General features: G+C 40.2%; 1 protein-coding gene across 1 annotated transcript; it reads right to left on the bottom strand.

Annotated features, from left to right (window-relative positions):
- Positions 1-763: 763 nt before the first annotated feature.
- Positions 764-13875, bottom strand: DSCC1 (DNA replication and sister chromatid cohesion 1). The gene is made up of 9 exons (XM_054294866.1): positions 13640-13875; positions 11755-11923; positions 9223-9357; positions 6256-6346; positions 5206-5344; positions 3693-3745; positions 2442-2596; positions 1729-1877; positions 764-951 (listed from the first exon to the last, which is right to left on the bottom strand). Exons 1-9 carry the CDS (start codon positions 13873-13875, stop codon positions 843-845), a joined length of 1236 nt encoding a protein of 411 aa, XP_054150841.1. The 3' UTR covers positions 764-842.
- Between the last annotated feature and the right edge of the window lie 1316 nt (positions 13876-15191).

Consider the following 15191-nt stretch of genomic DNA (forward strand, 5'->3'; position numbering starts at 1 on the left):
AGTCTCATCAAAACATTGTTTCATTTACATACAACAGTATTATCATTACAAAACTGTAAGGCACAATTTCTATGTGCTGTCATGTGCCCTAACAAAGTTTTAAAAAAATAATTGTACTACAAAGTTTTGTAGGTTCTTTTTAAAAAAACACAAGTAGTCTTCTGTAAAGCATTAGTTTTACCTCAGCTACATTTTAATGACAGTTTATAGGAAATTTGTAACACAACATCCAACTTCTCTCTCTTATATTCACACTTCACTGCAATTAGGGTTTTTTTGGTAATATACATAAGGCCATTCTGCCATGTATTAAAGTGTCAGGTGCTGATGTTGTTCATAGACATGACCTTAAAAGGAACCACTATTCAAAATCAAGACTGATGTAGTCTCAGCGGGGAATGATTTGTTCATGAGCTTGATGAGTTCTCTGCTATGCAAAATGTGAACACTGCATTGAAACCTTAATCTTCAAGAATGGCCACTAATGGGCAGAAGACTAAAATTTCTATTTTGCTGTTCAATTGAATTGATTGAATTATTATCAAGGAAGTTTTAAATATTTGTTTCAGACTTGTGGATAAAAAGATTACATGTATTCAAGAAGTAGAAGTTGGGCAAAGGAAGGTTGGCAAAGAAGGCTGGCAAAGGAAGGTGAGCTGAATATCATTCCTCAGAGGCCACAAGTGTCCTCACACTCTCCTTAGCTGAGCAGAGAATACAACATATTCAAATAGCCTGTAAGTACACTGTATAATGATGGCCACTCTTTTCCCCAGAAGGCAGCAGCAAATAACATTCACTGTTACTACATTCAGTATCCTCAGTTCTTCAAACAATACTTGTTATGAGATGGGTCTTCTAGAATTATAAACTTTAACACCATTCAGCATTGAAGAGCGAGCATATTTTGTCAGAAGAGCACCAACAGTCTGCTTCTCTGCACACAAGTCTCTACAGAGGAAATAAAGCACAGGACATTGGCATTTAGAGAATTTAGAGATACTATCACACAAAATGAATCTGTAAAACATTTGTAACTACAGCAATAAACTGGATTTGGATGTTAGGAAAAAAAACCAGAACTACTGTAACTGTCACATACTTTAAATTACCTCAAGTTTGGAACTTACCTTGACATTTACACACTAGGTAAAACTACACTACTTCAGAAAAAGAATTTGGGGTATTAGGCAGAGTTTTATTATTACTGTTCTCTAACAGAGTTTTCAATCTAGCTAGCTCTGAACAATTCAGTTATATTACAGTAAATTTAGAGCCACTCATAAAGGGTTGATGCAGTTACCTCTGGGACAGCATCAACATCTTCTCACATATATCACAGCTGGACATTCCAGATAATGTGTAGTGTAAGTCTTAACTACCAAAGGAACAATGGATGCAGTACAGGAAGCACTATTGCTTTATAGTTCTAGTGTTGTAAATATAGAGTAAATGTCAGCAAGTTTAGCCGTTGAATTGTCTGCTTTAATCAAATGAGAGTTATCACCCATTTAAACCCAGTAGGATCAACTTCTTACACACATTTAAGTCCAAAAAAGAGAGTTACAGATCCCAGAGGTGGGTATTCTATTCATAGAGAATCCACTAAACTTAAAATGCAAAGTATAGAGTATCACTGAGGCAGTGATGGCTCATCAGAAGCCAGCTATACAAAAAGAGAAGAATATGGTACTAATTATGTTTTAATAAAAATAAATGCATCCTTACTGTATATAAGGGGTAATATCCACTTCTGTCCACTTTTCCCGTATGCCAAATAAGCTGTTGAATCTTTCCTGATTGTCTTCAGGTAAGTCTTCCACTTTCAGCAGAAAGATGGTCTCTGGTCTTAAACTTCTATCCACAAGAGCCAAGCCCTGCAGAACAGCATCAGAAATGAAATAAAAAGTACTGACAGAACAATTAAACTTCCTTCTTTCTGACAACATCCCATGCAAGTTTCTCTTTGCAGATCCAAAGCCTTCCAGAACTGCACTACCAGAGGCAAAGTGAAGAAGTATCATAAAGGCACTGTTTCACAGGCAGTATTTATAATTTCTTCTATGATAAGAAGGAAAGGAGAATCCATTGGGTTCCAACATCTCTCTGCCTGCTTTAAGCAAAAGGATTCCAGTAGTGTTTGCTACTCTACTGGCTGTCACTACCATCTATTCAACAACAGCTTCAGCTTCTGTTCCAGTCACATTTACAAGTAGTAAATTATAGCTGCAACCTTTCTTCAAACAGTGAAACGTGCCTTAGTTAGAGAAACCTGAATTATGATTCCAGACTACTGGTGCTCATTGAGGATATCATAAAGCATACTTGAACTCAAAAGCTAACAGAAACAACACAATACCCAATAATGGCTAAAATCTATATATGACACAAGTCAGTTACAGCCCATTCACAAAATAATCCATCCTTCTTTAAGTGTTTACCTGAAGCTGATCAAGCCTTGTTGTCATCCCCTCAGGGACACTCTGTTGCCAGACTTCTTCAAACTCTGATAGATTGAATTTAACTGCATTTTGCAAAAGCATTTGTGCTATAGCTCTGCATATTTTATCTTCATGCATTTCAAAGAAAACCTCCCCTGCAGAGAAGCAAAAACTAGGTTATCTTAGGTTCTTGCCTTTTGATAAAAGAACAGCCTTGTATTTCCATTCTGTTCTACAGTCTTCTATACACCAAGCATCCTTTTTTCTTTCCTTGGGAAGCAATTTGACTTGGTATTAATTTGGATAAATTACGGTATCTTCTCATTCTCAGGAACAAATCAGGCAGAATACAGCATTACTGTCCCAACTACAGTATTAATTTGTATCAATAAATGTGTTTGCCCTCCATGTTTTCCCCTTTCAGTGTACTGTTCCTCCTCCTATTTCTGAATGGCTTGTAAACAAAACTTTCACTTCTTTAATCACCCTTATGAGATCATGAAGAGATGAGATTTCATTTTCTCTCACACTGACTTGGCTAAAATTTCTGACCCAAATCAGGTATAAACACTTCCTTCTATTGTTTCAGCCACCTCTGTAATTCAGACTTGTTCCTTGTGCAAACTGCCTAAATACACCAAGACAAGAGTCTGTTGTCACTCCAATGACTTCCTTATGTTCTTTAAGGTTAAGTGCAACTCCTGCTTCACCCAAAGGTGAGCTGAAAGCCACTGTGGGGAAGAATTCAGACTGAATTACAGCAGTGCAGTATTGTATTTATGTATGAGATGGACAATGCAAATCTAATCCCTACAACCAGCAGATCTTGTGGTGCAGTTCAAGAGATCACAGGCAGATACCTACTCCAGGCAAGCTGAATTCATGCCATTGACTACTCATAATAGCACAATTAATTACTTAAATATCTGAGATCTTCTAGGGTATCTAAAGAGAGATGTCAACTAAATTTTACTAGTGAGCTCTCTTTAGTCACGAAATTATGGCTTGTACACACCTAATAAATCAGTTCCAGTACCTCTGTTTACAATTGGCTTGTACAGTTTAATAGCCTTTTTTACCTGTGAAACTTCCTTTAACAATTGTACTGATTTTTAGCCAGTTTGCTCCCTCCTCCCTCCCTCCCTTGCACTGCAGCAGAGTCATTTGTTTGTTCTTCAAAACCCTACATTTCCTCACTAAGAACTATTTCTTTTATGCAAAGTTAAACCATGTTATCTTTCCCAAACTTACCGTCATCAACATATTTCCTGCCATAGCTTAAAAGAATGTGTTCTATCATCTCTCTGGAAAAAAAAAAAAAATCAGAAAACATGTTCTAATACTAGTGTTTACTAGGACACTACCAAAACAGTTACCAAGAAGATTAAGAAACAGGTATGGAGAAGAAAATAAACTGAAGAGAACAGATGATGAGACACATTTTTGTGGGTGAAATGAAGAAACTGGTAAAAAATCGAAGAGAGAAGGATCTCCCCCCAAAAGTCTCTTCCATGTTCTAGTTATAACTAGCAAAGACTAAAATGTGTAAGGGAAATAAGGAATAGACTCTTGCAATATCTTTTTTTTTTCAAGGAGAAAGAATTCTATCAGCAAGTGTGGCCAGCAGGACCAGGGCAGGGATTGTTCCCCTCAGCAGTGGTGAGGCTGCACCTCAAACCCTGTGTCCAGTTCTGGGTCCCTCAGACCAGAACTGGAGAACATTGAGGGGCTGGAGTGTGTCCAGAGAAGGGCAACAGAGCTGGGGAAGGGTCTGGAGCACAACTCAGGTGAGGAGCAGCTGAGGGAGCTGGGGGTGTTTGGCCTGGAGAAAAGGAGGCCCAGAGGAGACCTTGTCACTCCCTACAACTCCCTCAAAGGAGGCTGTAGCCAGTGGGGGTCGGTCTCTTCCCCCCCCAGGCAACAAGTGACAGGAAGAAATGGCCTGACATATTTAGATTGGATATAAGAAAGATTGCTTCATGGAAAGCATTCTCAAGCACTGGAACAGGCTGCCCAGGGAAGTGGTGGAGTCACCATCCCTGGAGGTGTTTAAAAGACACATAGATGTGGCACTTAGGGACATGGTTCAGTCCTGGACTTGGCAGTGGTGTGGTAATGGTTGGACTCAATGATCCTAATGCTTTTTACCAGTCTGAATTATCCTATGATGCAAGTCAAAAATTTGGCAATTATCCCTTACTGAATAATAGGCACTTTTCTGAAGATCTGTCATAAATTATAGCCTAACTGCAGATATCTTTTTGTGCCAAAAGGCAATTAAATGGAAAATGCTACATATTGTAAACTTAAGACTTTCTTTGAATGGTACTTTTGAATTACACCAGAAAACATACTCCCCCTCTCAGCTAGTATGCAACAGGTAAACCAAACATTTTTGGCTAGCTATAGCATCAGAACAGCTATTTCAAGATGCTCAGCAATTTACAACTTAAGTACGTGCTCCTTCCAGCATTTACAACTCAGCAGTAAGGTTTCTACTGAGGATCAATGAAAATATTAACAATAAACACTAAAATCAGTTTACTAACCTGTCTAAAAATTCTCTTGAGTATTTTTAGAAACAAAATATCCAAAATATCCAAAAGAATATCCAATATACAAAAGAAAATGTATCATTTATATCACAGTAACTAGAATCCAGATTTGCAAGACTATAATTCTAATAGGCAGTTAACAAGTACTGTAATTACACATAGTTAATAATGAATGTAGGCCATTTTAAGTTCTAAAAATAATTGTTTACCTGGGTTCTAGAGATCCAAGTTCTTCAAGGCAGGCACAGAGAGGAACCTTACTCAAAGGCCAGGACTCTGAATCTATTAGCTGAGTCACATGATTCAAGAGTTTCATCTCATAGTCAAAGTCTAGAATTCTCCAATATCCTGCCAAACAGAGCACCACAAAACACTGTTAGAAGGAAAATATTAACACCTTAATTCTATTGTCATTAAGATACATTACTGGAGTCTGGACATCCAGGTCACACCTTCATAATATGCAGTACCATTGTGTTCTTGAACTAAATAATAAGAGCATATGTAAAGGAGAATGAAACTTAATTATCTCAACTGTTTGGAATTTTCAGTACTTCTTTAACCGCCACAGATACAAAGACACTGAAAATATCACTCCAAGATGTGGAAGAACTAATGCTTAGTTGAGGAACGGAACTGCATGAACAGGATGGGCTGCATTGGCTCTGCAAAGCAACAGCTCAGGTCCAGAGAAGTTCACAAAAATCCAGAAATCCAGATGACTCTAGGACGGCCATCAACTTGTGTGCTACTGAATGTTTGGGCATGGCCAAGTAAAGGATGAATAGGACCTGTCCCAAGGTGAGGCATTGCTCCAGCCTTTACTCACATGGTAGGAAGACACTGAGATAAACCAAGTCCAGGAGGAAGAAAGGACTATGAAAAGGATGGGGCTCCCTAAGAATCAGCTATTTTTGCCTCTAGAACTACAGAAAGCAGCACCCACTCAGTCATGAAGAGGATGACCAGCTAAAAAATATTCATGCTGTGGGTGGGATACTCTGATGCCAGTGTCTGTAGCAGCAAAGGAGTTATCCTGAAAGAGAGAGACTGGCAGTGCCTGCTCAGCTTCATCCTTCTGAGCAGATTCACAGCAGCAGAGGACATGGATCTATGGGAACAAGTCTTAGAACTTTAAAGTAACTTGCACCTTGAAAGACAAGGATATAGAATAGGCCTTAAAAAAGGGAAACATGTATTTTGGGGAAAATAGGAGGGTTATTTCCTCATAGGTAAGAATATTCTTTAGACACAAATACCTTCGATTTTGCAGGCATCTATGACCCGCAATTGGTGGAGTATTTCTTCCTCACTTGCTTGAATCAGATTTAACAAATCTTCTGTTGTATACTGCAACAAGGGAAAAATAAAGGAAATATAAGTGGTTTTCTTACTTCTTCTTTGCTTCAGTGACCATACTAAATGCATTATAAGCTATAATGAAGGAAAGACTTAAGACAGATGTTTTTTCCCCCAGACTGAATTTTCTAAGGTTTGCCACATTCTCTGAAACTCTTCTTGTAACTTAAAAGATTTTCTCAAAAGGTTATTCAATATAAAAGGCAGTCTAACTACAGGAAAATGTTTGTACCAGATCTAGGTAATATACCTATATTTCCAGAATGTCAAACTAGCACAAGCAGACCCTGCAAGTGAAGTATCCCAGCAAGAATAAAAAGTGAATGTGTTCTGGCTTTTCTGAAATCACATATTTTAATCTGTGAGATTCAAAGTAAAGGCAAAGCAAAAATCACTTATCACTTTTGGATAGAAGTCAGAACCTGCCCTTAGTACCTCCACTGAGGGAAAGTCTCCTCCACCATCACCTCAACAGTTACATGTTGTGTTTTGGTGTCTCCTAATCAGTTGGCACACACACAGCACAGACTCAGCCAGAACACAAACACCTCCCTGCAGAACAGTTCTGTGGTGAGATGGGAAGGTGCTGTGGTGATGGGTTTATGAAGGTGTGGCTGGATCAGAAGTTATCATGAGGAGTGAAGTAAATGGAAGAAATAGCAGACATCAGTGCACTGGAAATAGGACACCTATTCCTTTATTCACAGTAGAGCCTTTTAAATCAACTGTAATGTTAAAGTTCTGTTGATTATAGCTCAAGAATATTTCCTATCAGAAAGAAAAACATTGGATTAAGTACTGGATTAAGATCTATCAGACTATGAGAACACAAATGGAACAAACCAACACTAAATATGGAACATTCACATGTTAAAAAACCATTTAATAAATACAGAAAGGCCTCCACTTCCTGCTATGCTATTCCTATCAGATGATTGGAACATACTGTTCCTATCACCAGGCCAAGCTTCCATCAGTATGTCAATGAGGGATGACCCTATCATACAATACTTAAAAAAACCACACTGCTAGCAATTGAGAGCAAAAATATCCCCAAATCAGCATGTGTGTTTGAAGTTTATTGTTGCCATTCAGATGCCTTGCACAGAAGTCCTTGGGACACATTTCTGCTTTGAGGCCAGCCCAGCAATCCCAACAGCTTTTTTGAATACATCACTGCTCTCAGCTCTGATGCTTTTATCAGCTGCATTGCCCTTGCAAACATAAAATGGAATGCGCTGACTTGCACCACGTCCACACCAGCAACTTCCAGATAATGTATTTAATATGTTTCTTATTCTTTTTCTTATGAGATGTCTGTGAGCATCTGAGTATGCCCTGTCATTTCACAGTAAAATTCAGTACTAGCCTATATATTTATAAGCTTTCCTCTAGTGTGCTAAATCAAAACACAATGCAACAGGTTCCCTACAGTGCCATAGATCTTTATGGCTCTTCTGCTAGGGTTCTCTGTGTATGATACAGTCCTGAAAATCATGAGACTCAGCTTACAGTAAACAAACAAATGAATAATTTGTTTTCAAACAGATTAAAGGTGGCCAATTAATTCCCAGCACACAATAAATATTAAGTGTAAGCAAACAAAACAGTGGAAATCATTACTACACATACACTGTTTGGGATTTCAGAGAAAATTAGTCCCACAGGAAAGAGTTTTCCCCTGGAGAGCTTTCAGATTGATTGAGGAGTTCCACCAGAGGCAAGGTTAACACTTGTCTGTATTTATCAGATATACCTAGTTGTTGTTACTCAGTAAGCTCATAGAGGAAATGCATTCTCCTTCAAAAATAAATGGTGATCAGTCCTCAAATCAGTCATTAATGTTTGGGAGACACTGACATCTTTTTAATAATACTCAATATTATGAATAAACACTATTTCATATGACTTTTTCATGTTGCTAGCCTTTGACAATGCTTATAATTTTCAGACAATTTAAGCCCTCGAACCTTTGCCAACCCTTATTTTGCTGTATGTCCTGCTATGCCTAGAACAGCACAGGTAGGCAATTCTGGGGGCAAGATTCTGTAACTGATCAGAAATCAGCCTGTTAATCATCCAGGAAGAGAGAGGCATCCTGTTTCTCCAGGGAAAAGTAACATCTGTGTTTGCACATCCGAACACACGCAGATGGTTTGGTGGTGTCAGCTTCAATCATGTCTCAGTATAAAATACTTGGGAACAACTACTTTTTGGTCTTCAAGTCAAAAGGAAAACCAACCAAGCTAACAAAGCCCCAGAATTTCTATCAGCCTTTTAGCTGAGATCATATGCTGCACAGTCCAGGTCTCCTCATTACTCTTTAGGTCCCAAAATGAATTTCCTGGAAACACTGTAAGACAGCAGGACGGGATTTCATTTGTGTTTTTCCTTCTTTTAGTGTGTCTTATTCCATGCCTTAGATAATCCTGTTACCCTCTTCAACTCCCTTCTTCTCCTTGTCATCACCAATTACTGATTAGCAAGCCATCTGCACATGGTGTGCTCTGACCTCATACATGGCAGACACAAAGATGGAAAGGCTGCACTATACCTTAGTAGTCATGTAATTCTCAAGGAATTTAGAAAAGATTCTGAAGGTTGTGCTCCAAGAAACTTCCTACAGGAAAAGGGAAATGCCCAGTCTCCTTCCATGTCCTTCATTTTAACTAATAAAAAGGCTGCTTACCTGTACTCACTGGAAGTGCTATTAACAATCAACTTGTTTATAATAGAAGAGTTAAAAAATTAACTCAAAGAAGCACTGTGAATCACATGAGAAAAGGGATTTTTCTACTTAAGGATGTATCTTCACTTTAATTTGCTCATTACCAATTACAAGAAAGCAATTTACACAGCTGATTTACCTTTGAAAATGTTGAAGTCTGATCTTTCTGACTATCAGGCCCTTCATATGGATCTTCCATTAAAAGCGTCCTCAGTTTCTTCATTTTTGGTCGACATCTCCTTAATTCCCAATAGTTCTTGGAGAAACCAGCAATCTACAAGAGAAAACAGCAACTCTTTAAACATTTTAACGTAGCATCTGGATTCAAAGCTGCTTACCAAAAATTATCAGCAAGCAGTGTTAACCCAGTCATTGAAAACAAGTAACTATTAATAGGGTAATTACTTTAAAGATAAAACAATCATTGCAATGTTTTCAATAAAAAAAATTACTACAGACAATGAAGAATAAAAATCCACAGCTGATTGATAAAATATATCTTTGTAGTGCATAAGACAAAGGTAACAACTCAACTCTGCCTGCAAATGACAGGAAATCACCACAGGATATATTTCTGCACAATTCCCCTCGAAACTGCTTTTTATCTTAACAGTAAATTGTGTTACTGCCATAAAAGCCCTCCTGTATTAACCTGTGTCTATCTTCCCCACTTCTTCCCAAGCTTGGGATCTACTTCATGGTCTTTTTAATGAATCATCATAGTCCTAAACTCAAGCAAAGCAGACAGTAACAAGGACAGAAAGCTACACTTGCACACAACTGACAAGACATCTCTGTTCCTCTCCCTGAGTCAACGCAAAAATGAGGAGTGTGCAACAGGAAGTTTGGCTGTTCTTAATTCAACACCACCGACTTACCAAAGTTTTACTTTCAGAGTAATCCTGAGATGCTTCACAGGGTACAGCTTGGACTTACTGCAAGATTCTTAGAAGAGGCCAGACTATTGGAGGCCTTTCAGCATCATTTCTACTATTTACCAAACCAACAGAAATGGGAACAGAATTGCAGAGGCAGAACAGGCTCCAGCTTAGTGACTCCTGACCCAATCACCAGTCCCATGTTAAAACAGCTTCCATGAAAAAGCCTCTAGACAGTGCTTTAAAATACCCTAAGTGCTTTACTGGCGCACTTGAGGTATTTTAGAAGTCCTCCATTAAAAAAAAAAACCCAAAACAACAACTAAAACTCTAAAATAATTTTCCATTTAAATCAACTATAAGCAAAACCACCTCTATATAGAAGTAATTGTATACAAATTCTACTACACAGAAATCTGTCAATTTTAATCTATTACATAACTGGCTTGGCAAAAAATTCAGCTAAACACCAACTTCCTGACAAACTTCCAAGCTTCATGTCAATTAGCATTTACTTAAGTGCTAGGCTTTTTTCCTGCCAAGTTGTTTTCTGATCATTTTGGTAATAAGAAGATACTCTGCATATAAAAGGAAATAAATAATTCTAATTAATTTTCCAAAGCTCATTACCTGAGATAAGCTCTGTGTGGTGAATAAAATGGCAGATGCTTTGGCTGTATCAGTGTGAAAGTGATACAAAGATCAGCACCAAGACAGCAAGTGAAAGGCAGTGAAGCCCCAAAGTACTGAGTACACACAGTATCTTTTGCTATGTTTCACAATATGCAGTGTTAATGAACCATCTTACCTTTTTGATATAATTTTGAGAGCTCTTAGAAATAAAACTTTTTAAATAGTTCCTAAGCAAATCACATTTCTATGATGTGTAACTTCACAGGAATAGTGAAACTATTAAATGTAGCAAAAAAAAAAAAGTATATGAAAGAATATTACTTTCTCATTAATCTACTTCAGCTTGAATTAACTTTTTACATTAGCTCATTAGACCTCATGGAAGAACTGATGTTGAAGTAGGATTATTCCTCAATGATGCCATTATGTCCATTACAGAAAATAATTGACTAATAATGTTTGCCTAGCTATTTTTAATAGAATTTTATTAACTATGCTTCAGGAGGGCAGAGAACAATGAATTCTTAAACTGAGAACTCTAAAATCATTCACTTTGACAAATATTTTGATATACTAATTGAAAGAGCCACCTTAGAATACATTTCTATATTTAAAAAATAGTATTCAGATACAACATGGTAAAATCTCCCTTTTGGGAAAAGCACTCCTAAAAATCAACCTGTAAATAGCTTACTTTAAAAACAGTTGCTAACACTGAGAAATTATATTTTCTTTGCAAGCTTTTAATACCTACCACAAGTAATTACTATGCAATAAAAATAAAGCACAGTTTTAACTTCTCCGAAATAATAACCATACATTACAGAGAAAGTTCAACTGCCTGAAGAAAGGCTCTAAAGCCATTTTGGACAACCTAAGGCATAGCATGGCCCTGTATAAAAAACACATTTATAAATACATCCTCCTGGAACTGGTCAATACACAAAGAAGCTACAGGAGACTCGTCCTTTCTCCAGTGGCAGCCTGCAATAGTGGCTAAGCAATACCACAGGGTGTCTAAAATGGCATTAGAAGTCTATGTTGAGGCAACTGAATGTCAGCTGGGTTTCACATATGCATCTTGGACAAAATACAAGAAATTACAGAGAATAAGAAAGAACAAAATTAAAGCAAACAAATAAAAACCCTGAAAGACATACCTGTGAATGAATAATATTACAAGATGCCTGATCTGCTTTCAGTTCCTCTGGAGTTTTGCAACCAGGAACAAACAGCAGCATATTTGAGGTATCTGCTATTTTCATGTCATAAGTTTTATCTTTGCTGCACAACACTGCATGTTCATCCTTTTCACCACGGATTATTAGGCTGGAAAAAAGAAACCAACGTGGAAATAATGATACATTTTTACCTCTGTTTCAGGATGAACTCTTAGTAAACTTGTTTGATATTTTCTCACATTCATACATTTGTAAAGAAATTACAAACTGCAGTTCTGTTTGGTAGCAGCAGTCACAGTTCACCAAAAAAATGTAAATTAATCTAATTGACTGTGTTTTTCCCTCTCCTTTTAGTGTGGGAACTCAAAAGACAAGCATTCCAAGTTTTCATGCAGAACACAGTTGAATGCCTATAGTCATACACCAATTCTCTCAATCCCCCTAAAACACTGCTGAAGTGATGCTTAATGTGTGAACTGGTTCACTAATCGTAAAAATTAGATAACAAACTAGAGTTGTTCTTTAATGAGGACTGAAGCTGGCCCACTGTGAAACAAGAAAGCAAACAGAAACTGCGTTTATTGTGCAGAGCCCTTCAGATAATTAATACCTATTTTCTTGCAAGTAATTCCAAGCAGGAAAGAAAATAATCTTCTAGAACAATTCTGGACAAAGAGACAATGTAAAGCACCCTCTTCAGCTCATATGCTTGATGAAGTAAAGATTCTGCATGAGGACTTGATAATACCAAAGCAGGAGCACGACAGGGGAACATTCAGTTCCTCCCAGGCTACGTACACTAAGTTAAGTGCTCAGATTCAATTCAATTAAATGCTTCTCTTGTTTGCCAAAGCCTGCATGCATGAACAAAGCTCAGCTGTGCCCCAAGGGATCAATATGATTCAGGCCTCTAACAGATAATACTTCATCAGTATTGCATGAAATAGGAATGGGCTTACTAACATGCATCTCAGAGAACTACCTTCTTTAGAGGGACTTCTCATTTTGTATCACTTCAAAGATTTTCCTTGTGCCACTGGCATTGCAGTAAAGGAAGAAATTTAAAACAGTATCAAAACCTTGTGTAGAACCTGCTCTTGGTTCAGAGTTTGGTGTCACATAACCATCCTACCCCATGCCCATGCATAGTAGGGCACATCCTTCCCTGCCAATTTGCACGTCCATACTGCACATCCTTCCTGCCAATTTGCATGTCCATACTGCACATCCTTCCTGCCAATTTGCACGTCCATACTGCACATCCTTCCCTGACAATTTTCTAACTTGTAGGCACCCTGCCATCCATCAGGCCTCGAGAGTTCTAATAGGAAAATCTCAAAGCCAGCAGGATTCTTTTAGAGACGTGATATCTTTTCTAAACCTGTATTTCTGATCATAGAATACCCCGAGTTGGATGTGACCCACAAGGATCACTGAGTCCAGCTCCTGGCACAGGACTGCCCAAAGGATCACACCAGGTGCCCGAGAGCGCTGTGCAATTGCTCCTTGAGCTGAGGCAGCCTTGGTGCTCTGACCACTTTTTGGGGAGCCTATTCCAGCATCTTCTGAGTTTTGTTCAGAAGTCTCCACAGCAGAAAACTTTCCACAAAAAAAACTCAAACCAACAAAAAAAACCTAAAACACCATACATACACAGGAAAAAACAACAAAAAACAAACAAACAAAAAAACCCCAAAAAACCAAAACAAAAAAAACCACCCTTCTTATGAGGAAATAGCTTTTCGTTTCCAGTGTAACTGAGACAGGTTTATGGGATTTAAGGGGCAGTTACGCCCACCGCATCAGAAGAATACAGAAGAGCGGACACAGCCCCGTGTCCGGGACAGCCCCGCGCCCGCCGTACCTGCGCCCCGCCTCCAGCTCGGCGCAGAGCCCCGGCTCCAGCTGCAGCAGGCAGCACTCGCCGCCGCCGGCCTGCGGGCCGAAGCTGAGGCAGTGCACGGCCGGCAGCAGCTCCGCCGGGTTCAGCTTGGCCGTCTGCAGCGTGGCGTCCACCTCGGCGCGGCTCCGCATGGCGGCCCCGGCCCGCTCCGAATTCCGCGCCGCGGCCTCCATTCCCCGCCCCGCCGCGGCCTCCATTCCCCGCCCCGCTCCTCCCGCCCAGGCCGGGCCCGGCCAACGGGGAGCGGGCGGCAGCGGCGCGCACAGCCCGCGTTGGTTCCGCGGTTGACGGACGGATGGATGGACGGCGGGGCGGGCGGGAACTGCTCAGGAATCGCTTCCCTCTGCTCCTAATCTGAGACAAACCTCCCGATTTCTGTCAGGCTGCGCAGGAGTTGGGCTGTGCTGCAGTAAAATCTCTCGTTATGCCAAAAATGGAATAAAAATATACAAAATGCGCAAAACTAAATAAAATGACAAAGCACTGCAAAAACAGGCCCAATATGGAAGTCACTGCCCAGCTCTGAGGCAACATTAAATCAAAGACGTGTTTAGGATGGAAAAGGCTTCCAAGAGCACAAAGTCCGACCCTTTATTCAGCACTGGCAAGTCCAGCACTAAACCGTGTCCCTGAGTGCCACAGCTGCGTGTCTTTTAAACTCCTCAGGGATGGTGACTCCACCACTCCTCTGGCCAGCCTGTTCCAGTGCCTGACCCCCTTTTCTGTAAAGGCATTTTTCTCACTGTCCAATCGAAACCTCTGCTGGTGCAACCTGAGCCCACTTCCTCTCATCCTGTTACTTCTTAGCTGCGAGAATTCCTGCCTGGCTACAGCATCCTTTCAGGGAATGGTAGTTTCTCAGCTGAAACTCCTTTTTTTTTCAGGCTAAATAGCCCCAGCTCCTTCAGCTGCTCCTCACCTGAGTTGTGCTCCAGACCCTTCCCCAGCTCTGTTGCCCTTCTCTGGACACACTCCAGCCCCTCAATGTCCTTCTTGTGGTGAGGGGCCCAGAACTGGGCACAGCTCTCGAGGTGTGGCCTCACCAGTGCTGAGTACAGAGGGACAATCCCTGCCCTGTTCCTGCTGGCCACACTGTGTCTGATCCAGGCCAGGATGCCATTGGCCTTCTTGGGCACCTGGGCACACCCTGGCTCATGTTCAGTCACTGCTGACCAACATCCATTTTCCACCTGACAGCTTTCCAGCCTCGTGTCCCAAGCCTGGAGCATTGCTGTGCCACTCTCAAAGTTTTTCCTTGACACCAGAGCATGACAGCAAGTGTGGAGAGAGGGAGATTGAGGGTCCAAGCCACCACAGCGGGGTGTGACAGTGGGTGGGAAAGCACTGCTGAGGCAGCTGCCCCGCACTGGTGTCACTCACCCCAGGTCCTTTTGTCCTTCTGGGGACAGTCTGACTGAGGGCAGCTGCCTGCAGGCTCTCATCCACACATGACCCCTTAGGAAAAGGCTTGCACAGCTTCCACACCGAGGTTTAGAGGTTTGTCACCCCATGA

The sequence above is a fragment of the Melozone crissalis genome, unplaced genomic scaffold (genome assembly GCF_028551555.1).
Source record: "Melozone crissalis strain CALT ecotype California unplaced genomic scaffold, PUWL_Pcris_2 ptg000002l_1, whole genome shotgun sequence".
In the NCBI taxonomy this organism is placed as follows: Eukaryota; Metazoa; Chordata; class Aves; order Passeriformes; family Passerellidae; genus Melozone; species Melozone crissalis.